At 38.1% G+C, this 23041-nt stretch overlaps 1 protein-coding gene across 1 annotated transcript in view; it reads left to right on the top strand.

Annotated features, from left to right (window-relative positions):
• Positions 1-23041, top strand: part of igsf3 (immunoglobulin superfamily, member 3) — a 158375-nt gene that overhangs the window by 98300 nt on the left and 37034 nt on the right. Inside the window, exons 3-5 of the mRNA XM_082175670.1 lie at positions 649-1068; positions 9041-9427; positions 16150-16557. Of these exons, the coding sequence (XP_082031796.1) occupies positions 649-1068; positions 9041-9427; positions 16150-16557 (1215 nt within the window). The remainder of the gene's footprint in view (positions 1-648; positions 1069-9040; positions 9428-16149; positions 16558-23041) is intronic.

Here is a 23041-nt window from a genome sequence, read left to right as displayed (position 1 = left end):
GTTATGTGCATGCTCATTTATTGTTGCATTTAGATTACCTTTGACGTAATCTAATGATTACCTAAAGTTACTATTTAAAAACACTATAAAAAAAAAAAACTTAAATGTAATATTGAATATTCATTTTTCATATAAATTCATTATTTTAAATTTTTTTTTTATTATTAAATTTTTTGACAAAATAGTATATATTTTTTGACAAAATAGTATATCTTTTTTATATTGGTCATTAATTGGTTGTCGGTTATAACATAAAAATAATTATTGGCTTATTGGTTTCAGACAGAATTTTAATATATCGCATAAATTCTTGTGCAGAGTATATTCTGACCTAAGAAAGCATGTACATATTTCATTTTGTGCTCTATTCATTCTCTGTTGTTTTTTAGTTTTTTTTATTCTGCCATATTTTATTGGAAACCTAGAGGCTGACAGTGGGAGAAAAAGAGTAAGGGGTTGTTGAGGACAAAAAGAGGCTTGTTTTTTCTGGAGGCTATAAGTTAATAAAAGGGTTGAGATTGCGCTACCCTGCAGGAAAGAATCCTGTTTAAATGTTAATAGGACACGGACTGAATGGCTTTAAGGGTGTGTTTTGTTGTTCATGAACTCTACTCTCAAACTAACCTCATCCCTTGGTTTCGTCCACAGTGATCCCAGACTCTTTGACAGTGACGGCCACTGCTCAAACTCTCTCGAAAGTGGAGGGCGACACTCTGCAGCTGAGCTGTGAGGTCACACGTCAGACATCCCAGCATACTCACGTGTCTGTGGGCTGGTACCTACGTCCTGCTGATGACCCCAATTCTGGTCCACGTGATCTGGTCACTCTGTCACGGGACTTCGTTCTACGGCCGGGGGGACAGTACCGCCAACGTCTATCTTCAGGTGACCTGCGGCTAGACAAGATCAGCGCCACATCCTACCGTCTCACCATCTACAAACTGCAGCCCACAGACCAGGGAGAGTTCTACTGTGAGGCCTCTGAATGGATCCAGGACCCGGATCGCTCCTGGTACGCCATGACACGGATGGAGTCAGAGAAGACGTCTGTCAAAGTTCAGCCCACAGGTGAGTGTGAATTGTTTGGGGGGGGGGGGGGGGGGGGGGGGGGGTGGTCCAACACAGCATCTTTCCAATTGCTCTTTCAGATCCTAATTGCTACTTATACACTGAGATTTATTTAATTTAACACACTGAATAGAAGAGGTGTTGGTAAAGAAAAGCATTGTTTTCTTCTCAGAGGTGGAAAAGCACATATTTGAGCCACATTCAGTTGCTGTGGGAATGTGGCTGAAAATATAAAAAAGAAATGTGAAGACTTTAAGTGTGAAGAAATTAGCCTAGACAAAGTAAACATCATATTTAATGTGATATGAATAAAAATGAGTCTGTGAGGGATAGAAGTATTGTATGATGGTTTCAATAGGCCTCATTCATGAAATGTGAAAGAATTTGCATATACTGTGCATAAATTCAGTCTTATGTAAACTAACATAAGAATGGTTAATGAACAATTTACAAAAAATGGTCTTCCATTTGTGATTCTTGAAGGATATGCATTGTGTATCTGGGTGTCATTCGATCAGCTGATGAAACATAGAACACATATCTTTCCAAAACATTTACAGTGGACAAACAACTCTGAAATTGGACCATTATAGATGACCTAATTTTGACATCATTTACTCACCCTTACGTTGTTCCAAACCTGAATGATTTTCTTTCTTTTGTGGAACACAGAGTATATTCTGAGAAATGTTTCAGTGTTTTTTGTCTAAACAATGGAAGTCTGTGGTCACTAAAACGGTTTGGTTATGCTCCACAAAACAAAGTCATACAGGTTTGGAACTATCCCTTTAAGACAGTGCGACATATTCAACAAACTGTACTATCCTTCACAATCTTGTTTTTGATTATAATACATATAAAGAAAATAATAGTGTTTTATATCAATTAAATATAGTGTCTGCTCTAACTAAGGTGATAATTTCTTCAAAAACTTTCCTCCACAGATGTGTATATTATAATTCACCCCCACTAAACAAAGCATGTCATGCTTATGGTTACCTTGCTCTGTAAAACAGGGTGTGCATGACTCTGCTTCCCTGCAGAAATGCTTCAATATGCCCTGTGAGCTGATCACTATCTAAAATTAAGCACATTACCAGAGTCCCTGAACCGTGGTTGCTGATCCTCTTAACATTGAACTCCCTGTCATAGAGGACAGAGCAGGCATTGGCTCTCACATGTCCACTCCACTCATTGATATTGTGAGTATCATGAGGGTTATCACAGAGCATTGCGTAATGAAGTCTCAGTGGTCTCTTAGCATCAGGTAATGAGCCAGTCGCATCGACTCATATGACACCAACCCGTCAGTTGAGTAATCACCAATGGCTGACATCTGCTTGATGGCCAACATTTTTAATTGGAAAAAGTGTAAATTCTGTCATCATTTACTCACCCTCATGTCATTCCAAACTCACACTGTTGTTTCTTCTGTGGAACGCAAAAGGAGGTATTTTGAAAAATGTTTCAACTGTTTTTGTCCGAACAATGAAAGTGAACAGAACGAGAGGGAAAAGAAAGAAAGGATAATATTTCCGTGTTTTTTGTCTAAACAATGGAAGTCTCTGGTCACTAAAACTGTTTGGTTGCCAACATTCTTCAAAATGTCTTTTATGTTCCACAAAACAAAGTCATACAGGTTTGGAACAACATGATGGAGAGTAAGGCCCAATCCCAATTCTCTGTCTTACCCCTTCCCATTACCCCTTCCCCTTAGTTTTGCACTCTCACGTGAACATGCAAAACTAAGGGGAAGGGGTAAGACAGAGAATTGGGATTGGGGAAATGATGATAGAATAAACATTTTGGGGTGAACTATCCCTTTAAGACAATGCAACATATTCAAAATACTGTATATATTTTGTGTTCCACATTAGAAAGAAATGTCATAAGGGTGATTAAACGATGACAACAACAAAAACAGAAATTGCATACTGCATACTGCACCTTTACCTATCCCTTTCAGTTGTTGTCAAATATGGCACCTTTAGACACTGTGCCAGGCTTTTGGCCGTTAGAACCGATGATGTTTGATATCACTGGTCAAACCTGTTGTGGCATGTCTCTATAGCACCAAGTTCAATCAATAATGACTATTTTGTGCACTGTGTGTCTCACAGCTGTCATATTATGTGAGATATTCTTTAACACAATGTAGAGGGTGTCATAGATCTGAACTTTTTCTCTCTCCCCTTCTCCAGAATAGCTATATTTCATGGGACAGAGGCTGGGGCTGAAAAATGCCACCCTCATCTCTCTGGCTTTAGTCCATTACTTTCCAATTTATTACAGAGCCGTAGCTCCATCCTGAGCATAAGACAGCATGTACAGCAGACATGAGCGCTGTCTCTCTCTGACTGACTGAACACAGGGCAGTAACTCAATCTCAAAGCACGCTGGTCCAGCGGTTTGATGAGAATGGGAGGTGACAGCACACCTCCTCATCAAACACGCTGCGGGACGGAAGCTGCGAGTGGCATGTTAATTCAGCCCTGTTATTGGTCAAGAGTCCCAGGGGTGGGTGGATTGGACGAGGAGAGGACAGGTTGTGATTTTAGGGTGTGGATGTCGGATGGCTGTCTCCCAAGGGCACCTCCACAGAGCCAGGCTGCAGATGGGGACCGAGTCTAATGCATGTAATTTGTGTGTAGGATCAGGGTGCGATGAATGCAGACCAGACAAGCTCCTCATAGAGACAGATTAGAGACTCATCCATTTCCCTTCAGCTCACCTGATCAATTATTCTTGTTACATGGTCATGTAACACTAAATTCCTTGACTGTAAGTGGAGTTTGGGTATATCACCCAAAAATATTTTGCTCCAAACCCATATGACTTTGTTTTGAGGAACATGAAGGAAGATATTTTGAAGGATTTTGGTAACAAAACCAACCACTGACTTCAATTGGACCAAAAAAACAACAACAAAAAAAATCTAAATATAATATTTTTTGCCTGAACTATCCCTTTAAGGTTATTGTGGAAAACAGAGTTTTCCTTGCTCTTTTGGAATAAAAGTCTGAAATACAATGTATAGCTCTCTTCCCAGTCTGCTCAGACCATTACTGAAACTAAGCTCTAGCGGTTATTCAGAAACCGTCCTGGACCCTATGTCACAATCATGGGCTTTTTTAACATTCGACCACCAAATTTAATTATTAATGCATATTCAATATTCAATATTTTGGCCAATCTGATTATTAAAGTTATGGAAACATTTTGCTGCAATTTGGGCAAAAAAAAGGTCAATTGTAAATAGTGTAGCAATGTATGAAGCACCACTCATACAGAAGTCACTTTAAAATCAAGCAGCTTTCTGTTGGTCAACAGTGAATTTGCATGACCAACTGGAAAAAAAAATCAGCTTCTGGAACATTTCCGCCCTTGCGTGAATCTTCCATTCACATGGATTTCTTTTGAAACGACTATATTTTGTAAGCAGATTGCAAGCAATGGTAAATGTGACTCCACCCTAACAATGTTAACTACATCTGTAGTCTAGCCAATTGACCATTCGCAAAGACCCGCCCCCTTTAGTTACTGTTGCTATGTCTGACAAGCCACGCCGCTCTCACGCCACACCATGTTCTCACGCAGTGAAAAATACATCGCGAAGCAGAGAGGACACTGAAAACGCGCTGAACGACAGGACAGACCAGGTTACTTTTGATATGAAACAGTCTCACCTTTCAAATTCGGTCTTTTTTAAAAGAAATTTAAGCAATAAATACCGTTTTGTGGCTCTTTATGACAGATCACTGTAGAGCCTCAGTTAAAGCTGCTCGTGAACTGATCATCTCTTCCTTCTAGTTAATTTATAGCATCAAATAAACATGGATGAACATAAGAAGGAATGTTGTTTTAACCGTGGAAAGACGTCAGTACACCATTTTTCAAGTTCAAGTCATCCAACGTTAATCTACTAACTCTCCTGACTGCTGTGTCGGACAAAAATGGCGGATTCGGCGGATGGCGGAGTATGATTGGTCAGATCGTCTGTCAATCAAACTCCCTGCGAATGGTCAATTGTAAAAAATGTAAGTCTTAAAGGTACTGTACCAAAATGCATTCCGCTTCAGAAAGAGTGAAAAATGGTCATGTAACACTAAATAACCAATGTTTTGGTGCAAGAATCCTTGACTCTGAGTGGACATCAGAGAAGACTTTTAACAGAGCTGAGAGTGGATTTGAAACCGTGAACTGAATCAGTTGCTTATAATAAACTCATTTATCATGTTTATTGGTAAGGGCCTTTTTCAAAGTTTCAGAATGTGGAGCCATTTACAGTAAATGGTTTTTGAAAGCCTTTAGAGATAGTCATTTGTTTTAATGCAACTTAAGCATCTTCCGGTCAAGTGTCCCAGTTTCTAACAAACAACACTAACTAAATACAAATAATGATTTTGTGAGTTTGTTACAGCTCACATTTTCTTTAAAAGATGCTGGAAATTGCATACAGGAAGGGTTCATTAAAAACACTGGGAACTTTATTAGAATGTTGTTTTTAAACAAATATTGAATGGATTTTCAAGGTGAAGTCATTACGACCTGATCCTTCAGTATGCAAGCCAGGCTTCACCTGACTGAGATTCCCATTAGAAATTCCAGAGAGCATTTCAAGAGCAACACTGAGACGAGAGAAGACAGATTTGTCTGTAATCCCCTTTTCTAGCTGGCTGTGTCCAAGTCCCTTCTAGCTAGACAAGATGCTCACTGGGTTCTGTCCTGTTAGGCACAATTGAAAGTGCACTTGTCTGTGCAGGAGTGATTGGGTGGGTCTTTTTTTTGTGGGATTTGAGCCAGTTTATGTATTTTCATTTTTAGTTGACTGAATTGACTGGGCTGGATTGGCCGGAAAAGTCTGGTTTCAGCTAGTAGCTGTGTTTTCTAGCTGGTCACTAGCTTGTACACCAGCTTGGACCAACAACAAACCAGTTACCAACTGGTCATGATGCTCGAGCTGGTTTTTGGAGCACGGTGGCCGGTCAACTAGCCAATAACCAACTTGGTCCAGCTAGAAACCAGTAACCATGTTCCAAAAAAACACATTAAGCTGGATTTTCCAGCAGGGAAGCTCAAAGCTGGTGAAGAGAGCCACGCGATTACGCGCTCGGTCATGTGTGATTACTCTATTTTGCATATTTATGTTGACATTAGCTCAATGCACACCATATGTCATGTTCATAACATGTGTAAACGTTTGTGTGTTTTCTCTGTTAATGTGTTTATTGCTCTGGTGAACTGTGGGGGAAAAAACAGAAGTTGTGCGGTAAGCATTAATAGGACATCAGACGGCTCATTGAAGCACATACTACAGCAGATCGATGGACTCGTTTTGTGACAAAGCTTTTGGCAGCGAATCCCATACAGCAGCTTGTTCGTACAGCCCCCTTCCAGCTACCACAGTTATAACCGCTCCGTCGCAACACAATTGTCTCTTCTCTCTCTCTCTCTCTCTCTCTCTCTCTCTCTCTCTCTCTCTCTCTCTCTCTCTCTCTCTCTCTCTCTAGTTAGCTGTCATACAAATCTATTGTGCATACTAAATTCAAATCTAATGGCGTCATTCATGCTGTGAACCCTCAATCCTGACATTTCCTTCCCATTCTAAATTCTTTATTCATGTGACTTTGAGAGTATTCCTCTCCTTATGAATGCCACATTTGTCCACAATCATCTTATTGTACTGTACTTGACTATAACAAAGCTGTAAAAGGAGGTAGAATGTCTTCATAATTAGATTCTAATAAGTTGCCAACCCCTGAGGTCTTGGGTTCTGGGAACATAGTTACTTTGTGCGACTTTCGTACAAAGCACTTTTGTACTCCTGTCTGTCAATCATCTCTTTTAGGGCACATGGAGGAGAAATTAGCTAGTGTATAGCTAGTGTACTCTTGCTGTCTCCCTCTCTGAGCTGTCGAGCAAGCTGAAACATCACTGCAAACTGTGGGATTATTTGTACAATTACTTGCTGAATAATTCAAGATTTATTTTTTAAAGCGGAAATATTTTTTGTTTTTGATCTCTTTTTTGTTGTTGTTGCAATACCATCTCCCTTACATTTTTTGGCTTTGATTACATAGTACAGTGGGTCCTTGATCAGTGAACGCCCTTGATGATTGCTGCATGACTGTTTCTCATATGCGCAAAATGCACGTACATTAAGGTTGGGCAAGATAGTTAAACTCAATATTTCCAGCCTTTTTCAGTGCTTATATATTTATATCACATTTATTTTTTAATTTATGAAGTAATCTGACATTCTGATTTGGTGCTCAATAAATATTTTTTTATTGTTATCAATGTTAAAAAATGGTTGTGCAGTTTTTTTTATTATTAATATATTTTTTTACTAATACTTATTTTAGAAAGTTTAAAAGAAGTATTTATTTGAAATATAAATTCGAAATATAAACATTTTACTGTCTTTACTGTTAATTTTGATAATATTAATGCATTGCACACAATAACAATAAAAATATTAATATTAATATTTCATTTTATACTGCCCATAAGCGGTAGAGTATTTTTTGAGTCATGACACAAACAAACTGTTGAATTTGAGAGTTATTAATAGATTATTTGAAACAAACCTGAAGTAAGGAATAATTGACAACAGGCCTTTGAATTATTAGAGAAATAATGTACACCCAAGGTGGTAATGCCGTTGCACCTCGGTGTGCATTCTTTATCTAATAATTCAACGGCCCGGCATCAATGAATCCACTTGTACTACAGTTACCACACCTCAAAACATTCTTCAGATGTTGTATTTCAAGAGATTTGTCAGGTTCTTTTGTGAGTAGGACTAATTTCTTACGCATTTAATCCCAAGCCTCCGTTGCTAATTCCAAAACATCATTTTAGAGCTAGCAACGGAGACTTGAGCCACTGATAGCAGCCTAATGCAGTTATTAATGCAGTTATTAGAGAAAGAAAGCAGCGTTTTTATTAATAGCGAAACTGTAAGTTTATCTGCTCCAAGAACAGAGCCGTTATTACATTGCTAGTGAGAAATGTCATGTAGCTTTTAAGTTGTTATTTTATAATTTAGCTTTACATTAAAATCCTTGCAAATGTTGCTTCATTCACAATTTACATTTTCAGTGTATCACCCAACCCTAATTAATGCCCATTGATTGCTACCCTTTTAATCCAAAATTTACTAGGACTGATAATAGATGTAAAAAGTAGGAGTTTAGAATATTTATTGATATGGAATGTGCTGATTAGCCATTGATGCTTATTATGAAAGATTGATCTGCCCATGAAAAAAAAATCAGTATAACAGCAGTCATCTAGTCATAATTTAGATTTTCTTCCACAACAGACTGATTTAGAATACTGGGGTATATGTATTCGCCTAATGTATCCTGTTGATTTTCCATTCGTTTCCATGTGCAGCTCTTCATCTCCACTGCTAATTAATCTGTCTGAAGCATTCTGATTTAGTCCTAATACGCAGACCGGCTCCATTCAGGCGGGCAGTAATGTCCTAATGGAGCATCATGCTGCTTGAGTACCACAGGAGAAAAGGAAAAACAGCCACTGGCCTTTGTTTCCCTGTGATCTGTGAATTCCTCTTTTAGCACAGGCCTGTTTACTGTGCTGTTATTTTGGAGAGCGGTGCACAGCGTGAAACGCAAATAATGACTGCATGTAAAAACACACATCATCACCCCCCCTTGTACATTTCCTGAGTCCTGTCTCTGTGTCAGTGCCATGTACTTATGTAGTTAGAGTGTTTCTCAGGAAGTGTGTTGTAGTAATTAGAGCCCAGGGGCAATCACCTCTGAAGAAGCCAAATGAAGTGAAGAAAGTGCTTTACTGATGAGGCGCGCAAACTGCATATCATAAGAAAATTAGTCCTATAAATGAGGATTCGTTTGCGTTTGATGTGTGTCGGTTTGAAGTTAGTCTAATGTGGACTGTTTTGTCATGGCTAAATCATCTTTTCTCTCTCTTTCTCTCACAGATCGGGACTTTAGTATCCAGGTGAACACCGAGCGCCGGGCCTACACGGCTGGTGAGCCGCTGGAGCTCCGCTGCACCATTGACGCTCAGAATGTTCCAGAGCGCTTCTTCTCGGTGTCGTGGGTCTTCAGCAGCTCACCCGTAGCCGTGATCGGGCCCAGCGCCGTGCCCGTACTGGGACCCAACTATGTGGAGCGAGAAGCGTCCGGCCTCCTGACCGTGCGCAAAGAGAGCCCCTCCATCCACCTGCTCAAGTTGCAGCGGCTACTGCCAGAGGATTCTGGGAAATACATCTGCAGAGTGACGGAGCGGGAAAAGACCCCCACTGGAGATTTCATCGACCGCAGCAAGCGGTCCCGAAACGTTCAGATCACTGTAACCCCTCTGAGTGAGTATCACACTTCTTCATCAGCCCTCTGTTTCTAACTGGCCCCTAGAGTAGTAGGCTGATACCTCTCAACAGCTCGCTTATTAAATGAAATGATGAACCTTTCGGCCTCACTTCTGATGTTCATCACCTTAAGTTGATTATTCTGATCTAGTTTAGCTTATAAGCTAGCAGTTTAAAAGAAGTAGAGAGTTCAGAAATTGATTTAGTAATATTGTGGAGGCAAACTGCCATTTAAGTTCTACTTGCTTTCTAAAGTATACACTCAATATCACCCAATATTTTGTCTGCTGTTTTTTTAGTTCTTGTGCCAGGTGCTCTCTCATAGTGCAGACTCCCACTGTTGGAAGTACTAAGTAAATGGGAGAAAAAATAACGGTAGTGTAAAAGTAGTTTAGCTGTTTTCAAAATAGCAAAGCTTTTGCTGTAAGGAGTGTGTGTGACTGAATTCTACATCAGTTTTTGTCACGTGTGTGTGTGTGTGTGTGTGTGTGTGTGTGTTTACTTGAACAACAAAATCCTGATAACTTTCAAAATTCAGCTCATTATAAAAGCCTGACAAAACATGAAAAACATGTTGGCATGGGATTTAGAAGTGTTTTTTTTTTGTTTTTTTACAGTACTTGAGGTTGTTAATGTACATCAAATAATCTGACAGAACGTTTGTATAGGTTTACATGGCTAGTAATATTGGAGTAATGGGTAAAAATCTAGGTTACATATACATACAGTGTTGGGGGAAACGCATTACAAACAACTTGAGTTACGTGATCAGATTACTTTTTCAAGTAACTAGTAAAGTAATACATTACTTTTAACATTTACAACAAAATATCTCAGTTACTTTTTCAAATAAGTAACACGAGTTACTTTGTTTTCCCATTTATTGACTGACAGCTCTCCTGTCCCATTGTTGAGAAAAGTGCAGAGGTGTTGTGTGTAAACATGATGGTTATTGTAGTTCTAGACTAAATGTGAGCGTGCATTAATTCCATCTCACTTGCACAAAAAAGATTCAGTATTCCTCAAAATGAATAAAATCAGTTTTAGGCTTTTTTAGTTTCAGTTTTAGGTCTGAGGCTTATTACTTCACTTTCGGTGTGAAAGGGTCTTTACATTTGGCCAAAAAGAGTACTTTTGTTTGTTGTAAAACACCCAGAACAGGTGAGAAAAAGTAACACAAAAGTAATGTAACGCATTACTTTTCTTAAAAAAATAACTAAGTAACACAATTAGTTACTTTTTAAGGGAGTAACGCAATATTGTATTGCATTTCTTTTCAAAGTAACTTTCACCAACACTGTGTGTGTGTGTGTATATATATAAAATTTAGCTTTGCGATCACAGGAATAATAAAATGGGAAATGGCTATTTTAAATTGTATTAATACTTCACAATATTCCTGTTTTTACATAATGCAACATTTGTGAGCATAAGAGGCTTTTGGGCCCCAAACATATGAACAGTAGTGTAAATGCTACTTCGATTGTTAAAAAACGTATCATCTGATGATCATGCTATTTATTTAAAAAGACGATGCCCAATTAAATACCTTCAAAATAGTTCTGTTTGAAAGGGTAGCTTTACTATTGTTTATATACTAAGCTGCACTTTCAGAGTAGCTGCCCTGACACTGGTGGTGTGCTTGTGAGTGGATAATACAGGACTGTGTAAAATTGTTTAATGCACAGCATTTTTTCACAACTCGTTTTGTGGAGTCCTGAAAGCCCTTGAAATAGCATTGCATTTCAAGCGAGAGCTACTCGAAAAGCCAAGTCTAACAAGCATGAAATGATGGTGGAAATTCCGTCGCCATCAGCACAGCCTTGATAGATCCCCAAGGTGGATGTGACTGTGCCCAGGCAAAGAAACCACAACTGGGCTCAATGAGTTGATGAGAGCTAGATGGGGGAGAGGAGGTTAATCAAAGGTTAGTAAGAATACATCTGTTCTGCTTGGACCTTCGCCACCCGAATCAGCCCTTTTCAGCAACGGTCCTATCAGACTCTATAGGTTGAGGGAAATCCTTCCTTCTCCCCAGGGGATCTGCTTTTAGAGGGTTTAAAAGGGCCTACAAGTTTCTACAAGAACCTTAATAAAGGCTACATCAAGAAACCATAATTGGTCCTCTCATATGATAGTGGCAATTTCCTTCTGAAAGTCCCCTTGTAGTCAATAATTGTATCCCTTAAAACTCATCTTTGATCACCAAAAATATATATATTATTTTTTTTGCCTTAAAATAGCTTGAATGTAACTACACCATTGCCTCATTTAGTATATGCGGGTCTATAAATATGCAAATTATATGCACCTCCACTCACTCACACCAACTCAGAGGTCTACTCGTTGACGATCACACGTGCACGTGATTGGTTACAAGGTAGTTTGTGACGTCAGAAACACCAGCAATTTCAAACCGCGATTTTACTGCAGTTTTAAAGAGAAAATAGTCAGCAATGGTGCTGACTTATGAATTTGCACATGGTTTGTCTTAAAGCATATTAAAAACACCACATAGACATATAAACAACATTAAAAGCTTAATTTTTACAATAGGGGGACTTCAAATCAAAAGTTCACCCAAAATTTTTTTAATTCTGTCATCATTTATTAAAGGGTAACTCTAGCCAAAATGCAACCTAGGGTCTTTTTTGTTAATCTACCTGAGGCAAACTTTTGTTTAAAAGCGTAATTAGAATGGAAACGCCACTTTTAAGTTTGACCATATTTTCGTTTTCGGTCAAATTGCCTTTTGAATGGGAGTGCTTGGGGCACTTCTATGATAGCATCCAAAATCGCTATTTTTAAAACACTAAGAAGGCTCGACACAACATGAAACTTTGCTTGAAGTATCACCAGGGGCTCTACACATGAACTCGAGCATTCAGAATATTGTTTGTGTAGACAGAGTTTACTAAAAAGAAAGATTTTGAACAACTCACTCTAGCTGTGTCCGCCGGCATTTTGACAGTCAAAAATAGTCGATCCTTAGGTTGCATTTTGGCGAGAGTTACCCTTTAACCTTAACATTGTTCCAAACATGTATGACACATTTTTTTCTGTGGAACATAAAAGAAAAATTTCTTTTTTTTAAATTTTTTTTTTATATATTATGAAAGGCAATGGGGTCCAATGTTGTTGTTTTAGACCTCATGGACTTTCATCGTATGGACAAAAACTTTCTTTAAAATATCTTATTTGATCTTTCACAGAAAACAAAATCATACAGGTTTGGAGCGACATAAAGGTAAATTGACACAATTGTCATTTTTGGATGAACAGGCCTGTTCTCATCCAGGATGATGTCTATAACAAAAGTTTTAAAAAAGCAGTGTCCACACCACAACTATAACTGCACAGAGATTTTTGCAGGGTTATCAGAGCAGTAGATTGATAGCTACAGCATGGAATCAAGACAACACAGTGTTCAGCCCTTTCTTCACCCACACATTCTCTCTCTCTCTCTCTCTCTCTCTCTCTCTCTCTCTCTCTCTCTCTCTCTCTCTCTCTCTCTCTCTCTCTCTCTCTCTCTCTCTCTATGATCAAGGCCACACCAACTTTCTAAGTAGGTCTTTCAGACAATACACGAGACTGAGAGGCTAGGTTGGGCGACGGTACATATACTGTACTCCAGCTGATCATTGTGTAAACTTCTATTTCATGTCCTCTGAGAAAGGGAGCACATTAGCAATTGAAGAGGTTTCATCCCCAGATGTTTCGCTTTTGTTATGCATAAATTCAAAGCCTCTTGTGTTCCTTGCTCGATTGGTCATGGCGGTTTTCTTCTCAAGAAGTTCTGCTACAGCCTCTTTCTGAAGGGAGGCTCGGGTGACCCATGGGAAGGGTGCAAACTTTGTCTCTTTAAAGTCCTATTTTTTGTTTTATCACACACTGCTTTTATAGGGATGTGGTGGTGTGAAATCCCTGTCGAGAACTCTGGAGATGTCTATGAAGGCTTTGATCTACACTCATACTTACAAGATCTCTCAGGCTCTAGACCTCTTGATGAGAAAACTACCCTAAAAGTCCTGCTAGTCTGAGGCCTTGCCTGCTGTAGAGCGCCACAAAAACATACAGTGTAAACCTTTCATACCTAATGAAAGGTTTTGTCGAAGCCACTTTCAACTTCAATCAAAAATAATTCTTTAAATTAAAGAGATGCACTACCCATAGCCCATTAAACTTTCCCACTCCCATAAACCATTGCAGATTTCTTCTTTCTGTACTCTTAATCAACTTGGTATCACATAAATATATTACATTTCAAAATATAAATGGAAAACAGTTTACAGTACTTTTTTTTGACTTTTAAATGTTTTATTGCTTTGAATCTAGTCTGGTAGTGTGTGATTCATCTGAGTGGCTAGTTCATGTCTTACAACTCTTTAATGAAGAATGTGAAGAAAATGAATGAAAACAATACACTGTCCAGTAGAACTAAAAGGAACCTGTTGGAGAACTGGAACTGTGTTTTTGCTTCAGGTATTATCAGCATCCATCTGCAGTGGTAAATTAATGAGAGAAGCTGAAGTGCTGACCTTTCCGTTAAAATGAACCTGTTGCCTCATTAGTAAAGGAATCACCTCATCATATTGCTCTAGAATGTGCATTAGCTTGACCAGCTTGAAATTGGGCAAAAGAAATTAAGCGGACGATACAAATGTATTGCTAATTTGATGTGTTAATTAAATGTATTGGTAACCTGCTTTCTTCATTCAAGTAGATGGGGTTGCTCGCCTAATGCATACACAGAAAATGGTGTTCTTGTGTACTTTCCCTGTGGTGAAAATCAAGTTTTTTTATTTAGCTTATATGTGCTCAGGGCTCGAATTTCGGCGCGGGATTGCGGGTATTGCGCATAATTTTAATCATTCCCGCAGGTCCCCCACTTATAATGCGGGAAATTCCCGCAAACATTGATTCACTTTAGCATGTAGGTTGTATTGGTAAATTAATCCACACAGATTATAAAATCAAATCAGTCATTTTAAAACTGTCTGCGAGACGCAATTTCACAAACAGCGTGAGTGATTCAGCGGTGCTGCGTCTTCAGCTCGTTAAGAGCTGCAGGCGGCGATAATACACTCTCGCGTTTCGGGAGTCGGGATAGACGGAATTGTCACTTGCATAATCGGGCCAGCATTGCATCATGAGTAACTAAAGTTTACCATTTGCACATCTTTTAAAGTTTTACCAGTTTAAACATTCACGCGATTTGAAACTATTCAGTACTTGCGCGCTGTCTGAGAGATGTTTTTTTTCTCTCTGCACACATACATAAAGTAAAGCCGCCTCACACACAGCTCGCGGGTAACAAAAGTAATTTTTTCGTGGATTTTATCGCTTTAACAGTCAAAAACATGCGAAAATGATGTTAATTTCGGTCTTGGTGAGTATCCTAGTCTAAACACAGTCGGTTATGTCTTAAATAAGCATAAATCGCACGTGACCGTATAATGAAAACAGGATCCGTGCACTAGCTCTTACAGTGACAGCAGCCATATGTGTCTGTCATTAATTTGGTTGTCAAAACAACAAACCATAGCTTTCATTTTAAGGAATCAGGATTAATAGCCTATGTATTTAATTTAGTCAGGACTAAAATACTACCCAGTGTTATTTTACATTTGATTACTTTATTCAGTCTCTGTAGTATTTCTGAATACTAGTGTTAGACCTAAGCAAAAACTTTTCTCTTTATTTCTCTTTATTGGTATCTTTATTTTATTGTATTTATTTGTGCTACTTTTTTCAATTTAATTCAAAGATTGAAATCAAGCTTCCTTGTGTTGTGTAAATTCTTAAGACCAAAATTACCCCATTGTAAAAATGCAATGAGTGAGTATACATTTAGGCGAGATACATGTAATAAAAAAAAAAGTCTAAACTCCCCACTCAAATAAAAAATCCCCCCCATTTTCCAAAATGAAATTCAGGCCCTGGTGCTCTATGTGGTGTTTTAATATACTTTAAGACAAACCATGTGTAAATACATCAGTCAACGACATTGCCAAGTATTTTCTCCTTAAAACTGCAGTGTACCAAAGAGAGTCTCAAAAACGCGGTTTGAAACCACCCGTTTCCTACCGTCACTGCAACCAAACCCGTCAACGTGCGGGGCAGGGTTTTTCCTATCATTCCTACCATGCTCTGTGGGAATTTTAACAGTGAGCACAAGAAACCTTTAAAAAGGGACAGGAAAATGTGGGTACATATAGCAATATAGCGGGTAAATAATGTATATGATGTTATGATGAAGTATGTCTTTCTCCACTGACTTTCTATGATGTTTGTAGCTTTTCTAAGGATGCTGATTTTTAGAAGGCAATTGTCTGGCTGATGGTGAATGGGAACATGGATTGTGTAACATTAGCAATATAAGCTGTTTGATAACATAGTCAAGCCAAAGGGTAATCAAATTAATTACAGTTATCCGACGTTCTAGAGAGCTATACATAAAAAGTGTTTAAATATGTCATTTTGATTTGTAAAGATGCGTTTAAGGGATACAATTATTGAGTGCTGTGCAGGAGGACTTTAAAAGTACTTAAAATTTTCACCCAATGATAATTTGTGGAGTTTCTTGTTCAGCTTGTCATGAGTAATTTACTCATACATAATATAAGTTTACTCTACTATTATCATGATAAACTAGCACTTGTGTCATGTTTCCAAAGAACAATGTCTAAATTCCACTCTTGTTTGTCTGTCTCTCATAGGAAGTAACATCACTGTGTCATTATCCAGTAACTCTTCAGAGATTATGGAGGGGGAGACCATTCAGCTGACCTGCGTTGTGAGCAACACTCTGGGTCCCCTGTCAGTGATATGGCAGTGGACGGATAAGGAGGACGCGGGTCCTGCCGTGAACGTGGCTTCTGTGGATCGAGAGGGCACGGTCACTCCTGGGCCCACTTATAGGGAGCGCAGCAGCTATGGAGAGATTCGGGTGGAGCGGGTTCGGCCCGACACATTCACCCTGTTCCTGTATAATGCCTTCCCCACAGATGAGGGCCAGTACAGATGCAGCGCCACCGAGTGGTCCCAGAGTGGAACTGCACCAGACTGGATTTGGCAGCAGATTGGAGACGAATCCGCCATCAAGACCACTACAGTAAAATCAGTTGGTAAGACCACATACACGGTTTGAGGGGAAAGGAAGAAGAGAATATATATCTCAGCGCTTTTTTGGAATTGCGCTCTCACGCTAATTTGCCCTGTTTAGTATATCCGGCCCTAAATGTCTTAAGTCTTTTGATTTAATTAAATGAACCCTTGCTGAAAAAATATCTTACAGACCCCAAGACACACACACACACACACACACACACACACACACACACACATGTGTGTGTGTGTGTGTGTGTGTGTGTGTCTTAGGTGTGTCACAAAGATGTCACATCTTTTCAGTGCAAATTTTTCACTGCGTGTCTTTAGTAAATCCTGACAGTTCTTTTTTTTTAGGCCAAAAGAGGGTTTACACTGATGTAAGCTATTAGTAAATCTGGCCCATATACTGTTGCAAAAGATTTATATTCCAAATAAATGCTGAAACTTTCTTTCATCAAAAAAACCTGAATATATCACACAGTTTCCACAATACACACTAGGCAGGGGACAAATCTTTCATATGTCAAAGTAAATTTCTGACACCGTATTTGCATATATAGTATATTTGTACTCATGCAGTGTAATTTTACTGTCAGCAACACGTCATGTTTATGACATCATAAATATTCTGTTGTTTTTTTGCTTCATACACACAAGCATATGCAAACTCACACTTGAGCTCACACAGTGACAGGAAAATGTACTCGCTCAAGTGGAGTAGAGTGAATGTTGAAGTGGCATGTGCGCTGTAAAGCTGGATCCTCTATATGAAGTCAATCGCTCAGTCATGATCATGCTTACATAGCATCATGTTAATGTAGCGCAGTGGGACACGCTGTCTGTCAGCTTTCCATCATAATCAATAGCCGTGACTTCACAGCCTGCATTTTAACTGTGTGTGTAATGAGAACACATACACACGCACATGCTTGCACATGGCAGAAAAGAAAAACATGACTGAATAGCAAGCTGGCAGATGCTCTAAATAAACACATTGTGTGACAGCGTGTGTTGCGTGACAATGAGTGGTTTTTAGAAAAGATACTTGATCAGTTCTTGATAACAAACAATGTGTCTTCTGCTTTGAAGGTGAAGTGTGTAACTTTTTTTATACTTCAAATACTTTCTTCTATTCCAACTTAGTTTGTAGAAACATCTGTAAGTCAGTCATTTATAGACTGTCTTTCTCTAGAAAGCAGTAAAATGTAGCTTTTTTTTTTTGCATAGCAATTTCTAATGGCGTGTCTTTGTTTTTTATATATATATACTGTGTATATAATTTTATTTATATATATATATATATATAAATAAAATTACTTTTAAGTCATCCTCCATCCTGCCCAGGTTGTCTGTGGAGACTATTTCTATAGACTACTACAGAGTCTAAACCACTGCGAATAATTTCAGATAATTATAATTTTTGCATTGCCATTTAGTGCCATAAAGATAATACACAAAGTTTTCACAAACTTTGTAAAAGAGAATGTTTGGATAATTTTAGTTTGATTTTTGATTTTTATGATTTTTTGATTTTAATGATTTTTATTAATTAAGTTTAGAAAAATAAAATGTTCAGTAATGGAAATTTCTATATACATTTTTTTTTAATAATTTGTTCTTTGTAAAGGCCAATTTATACTTCTGCGTCGGGTGCGCGTAGAAGGTACGGCGTAGCATACGCATTGACGTGTACCATACGTCGTACCCTTCGCCGTACCCTGACGCGCACCTCCTCAAAAATGTAACTACGCGTCGCGGCGACGCGGACCGCAAGATCTGTGATTGGTCGGCTGGATAGCATCGCGTTTCCTCCTACGCATTTCCGGAATGATCTTCTGCACTCTGTACCGCCCGCCCGCCATTTTTAAATTCCGAAGATCAGTGAAGAGCCATGGAAACCGAGAGATTGCTTGAAGAAGTGCGGAAATACAGCCATCTGACTCCTTCAGTCGCCATTGCTCGTAGAAACCTAAACTCAAAACAGCCGTGAGGAATGTAAACACAGTGGAACATTAAAACCCACCCGCGCCAACTAGCGTTTCGGCGGTGTAACTGCAGAGCAACACAGACATTCGCAGAAGTATAAATGCTCACGACGGCATCTCCTACGTGCGTAGCCTACGACGTACACTACGGCGTACACTCGACGCAGAAGTATAAATTGGCCTTAAGTCAAAGCAAGTTTCAGACTCAAAGTAAAAACAATAAAAAGGCAATTGTGACTATAATTTTGTTACTTTTTTTACTTAGAGATAATAAAACAACAACAAAAAAAACATGCTTTTATAGCAATCTGTAAAATGCTGGATTTTTGGGGATGTGGTTCCATGTATGTGGTAATCACAAAGGATTGGGAAAGTCATTTGTCAAAGCTTTAAGGTTGGGAATATTATCCCAGCATCTAGTCTTAATGTTTCCTGCGTATCGAAGCTTTGATGAGATGACAAAGACACAGCTTTTTTATTTTATTTTTTCCTCTTAATTATTTATATCTATGCTCCTCCTCTGCGATTGACATTGATCATTTTTATTTCCTCTGCTGTCTGGATCAGCTTTGTTGAAGTGTTTCATCAGCTCTGCTTTTGATTTGAAGCTCAAAGAGTAGCAGTGTGATGCTCTTCATGTCAGCGGCTTTGCCTTTACAGAGTAAAGTACAGACTTCTCCAGGTGTGATGCAGCAGGAGTCACTTTGTTCGAGTATGATGTGCACGTGATCATGTGATAGTCACTCTTATGTGTACGTGTGGCTTAGACAGTGTTTGTGTCCTTTGCTCTTGCCCTTTGACAGGTGTGTTGGTGGTGGTGAGTAAAAATAGCAGTGTTGTGTTTTCCAGCATTGACTCTGGGTGACTGTATGGATGAAGGATCAGGACGGGGTGTGAAGCAGGGTCCAGTTTATGGAGTTATTCTGCTGAGAGTGTCTTAACATGCTCATTAGTGTCTGGCAGTGGTATGGGTGCTGACTGGCTGCAAGCCACCATGTAGTGGTGGAATCGTTTGGCTGGGTTACACAAGACACCCAGAGGTGAGCCCAGACTCACATTCTGCCACAATTTACTTTTTTTACTATGAAAGCAGTTAGAGCTCCCAGCATGCTAATTGGATGACGGATAAATATACATTTTTAGGTTTAATGGTACATCTGTCCGTGAGCACACTATTTCAGATGATTAGGTGAGATATTTGTGAGAAACTTTTTCTTTAGTTTACAAACTTTTGGTGATTTAAATAACAAACAAAAATACATATATTTTTATAAATATAAAATATAAAATGCACGTCTATTTTCATGTCCACTACCATTCAATAGTTTGGGGTTAAGAGACGATCACACTACAATCTTCATTCCATTGACTGACTGTAAGAGACAGGTGAACCAAAGGTGAACTCTGACCTGCGAATTCATGTCACGTGAATACATGTGACCAATAGAAGAAGAATACGTTATGGCGTGACCTCTTAGCTGAATTAAAAGATTGCAAACTTTAAATCTGCAGGAATGCAGCAGTAAGTTGGATAATTTTATATTTCAGGTGTATTATTTGTTGAATTATGTTTTTAAAAAAGACACCATAGAGTGTGCGTCATATTACGACCTTTGTAGTGTCTGTTCAAATTCCATGTCTTCAAAGCGCTGTTTTAATAAAACATTTTTTAAAGAAATTAATACTTTTATTCAAAAATGAGTTAAATTGATCAAAAGTGACAGTTAAGACATTTATAATTTTACAAAAGTTTTCTATTTTAAATGAATACTGTTCTTTTGAAATTTCTATAGATCAAAGAATCCTGATTTAAAAAAATTATAATATTGAGTAGTGTAACTGTTTTCAACACTGAGAATGTTTTCACTTCATTAGCATATTATAATTATTTCTGAAGGAATGTGTCACTGAAGACTGAAATTCAGCTTTGCTTTCATAGGAATAATACACATTTTAAAATGTATTAAAATAGAATACTGTTATTTAGAATTCTAATAATTTCTTCAGAATATTACTATTTTTACTGTATCAAATTCCTGTAAATGCAACCTTAATGAGCATAAGAGACTTTTTTAAAAACTTTAAAAAAATGTACCCGGACCCTATAAGTCTCACGTCCATCCTGATGGCTTGTGGAATGGACCCTGAGTGGCTTCACACAGGCCTCACAGATTTCCTTCACTTGCATGTGTTTAATGAAAGGTTTATTATCTTATTATGAACCATACAATTTAAATAATAATACTCACTTACAGAAAGGAGGAATTTGGATTAGATATCTGTTATAAACAGTTTAACAGTGACCAAAGTAACACACCCAGTTGTAGAGGGCTGATTCTTGACATGAAAAGGCATCCAGAGGCCGACTGAAGCCTCCCCTTGTGTCAGGCTACTAGATTTGAAATCTCTATTCCCACTGTGCGTGAGGCTGGGTGTACGCCACATGTTTTTCTGAGCATGTCTGTGTGTCTGGAATAATCAAACACAATACAGCTCTGTCTGCCTGGGCTCGCTCCTCTCAGACGGCAGCTCATGCTGCCCTTTTCCCCACTTCTTCAGGTGTCGTGATTGTTCCTGTGATCATTGATTAGTTATTACAACTGTGTGCAGTGGATCACACAAAGTAACAGTGGGGAAAAATGTTGGAATTTGAGAAAGGCTGTGTATGTGAAAGCTGTTGTGTTAGTGTTTCCATAAAGAATCACTCTCAGTATGTGTCCAATAGCCCTGCACTCTAGAGAAGATGGCATTGATCATGGTTCCCTGCTGTCTGCAGTCAAACACAGGATGGATAGGAAGCCGTTTCTGATCATGTGTTTACAAGAGACTAAAGCACTGGAATCCATCAAAACATGAAACGTATGCCTTTAAAATGCCGCCTTCTCTTTATTTCTCTCTCTTATCAATCCTTGTAAACGTCCCATCGTTGACGTCACACATACTCAAGCCTGTCCTATATTTTTCAGAATCTCCTCTGTTCATTTCTCTCTCTTCTTTCCACGTCTGATCATCCAATAAACTTGTTTGTTTTCGTTTGTGCTATTTTAGTAATAAATGTCAATGTTTTAAAGGGATGTCTGTCGACTCTCATGTTGTTCCAAACATGTATGACTTTCTTTGTTCTGCGGAACATAAAAGCATATTTTGAAGAATGTAGCCAAAGCGACCATTGATTTCCATTGTATGGACATAAACACTGAGACATTTCTCAAAATATCATCTTTTATGTTCTTCAGTTTTTCTCCTTTTAAGTTCCACAGAATAAATAAAGTCATACCGGTTTGAACCGACATGAGGGTGAGAAAAAAAGATTCCCTTTAAAGTAGGGCTGTCAAATGATTAATCACGATTAATCGCACCAAAATAAAAGTTTGTGTTCACATAATATATGTGTGTGTACTGTGCATAATTATTTTGTATATATATAAATACACACACACACAAATATTTGCTTAAATATACTGTATATATATTATATATAATTTGTATTATAAATAAATATAAATATTTTATATATATATAAAAAAAAAAAAACTTAAATATTTACATGCATGTGTGTGTATTTATATATACAAAATAATTATGCACAGTACACACACATATATTATGTGAACACAAACTTTTATTTTGGTGCGATTAATCGTGATTAATCATTTGACAGCCCTACTTTAAATACAATAGTGTAAATGTTTGCAAATGTTTGTTTAGGATAGGAACTATTTCTCCTTATGCTCATCTGAAAAGGAGTAAGTTCAAACAAGTAGGTGCTTACTTGAGATAATGACAGAGAAAATTAGCTTCATCTGGAGTTATTTCAGTCCATTAAATAACAATCTAGCTAAACGTGACATGTATTATAATGCGTTTTTATATTGTTTGATATAACAATCATTGCCCATTTTATTGCCAGAAATCACAAAATTTGATAGAAGTATCGGTGTTAGGATCAATAACAGCATTAATGACACTTGGCATCAAATCAGAAAGAATATAAGTGGTATCATCCATCCCTTGTGACTGAAAGTGAATTGGTTGACTAGTGATTGATTCATTGTTTAATTTGGTGAAGGATTCCTCAGATTGATTCAAACGTTTGATTTTGTGCGTTTCCTGAATTGGATCACTCAAGTCTAGCTTAATGTTTGTTTTTTAGTGCAGCTAAGACAACACGATAGAAAGATGTGTTTTCTTGGCATTATTTCATAGTACACAATCTTTTTATCTGATCACATTCAATTCTGACTTCAATCTCACAACTCAGGGAAAATATGATTACTTTTGCTATAGCACAGTAGTTTTAGCTGCCGAATGGCTTTGCAGAAAACACTGTTATAAATCCACCAATAATCCTCGTTTGAGACATTTTTTTTCAATATCTGAGCAAAACTGAGCTCATTAAATGTAGAAAAAGAAAAATAGGATTCAGCAGTCTACTACTTTTTTTTTTTTCTTACAGGATTAGTTTGCATGTGCTCAATAAACAGGGGATGTGTGTGTAATCTCCTTTTGGCCGCTT

The sequence above is a fragment of the Leuciscus leuciscus genome, assembly GCF_965113295.1.
Source record: "Leuciscus leuciscus genome assembly, chromosome: 7".
Taxonomy (NCBI): domain Eukaryota; kingdom Metazoa; phylum Chordata; class Actinopteri; order Cypriniformes; family Leuciscidae; genus Leuciscus; species Leuciscus leuciscus.
This window is presented reverse-complemented; position numbering and strand designations above follow the sequence as displayed.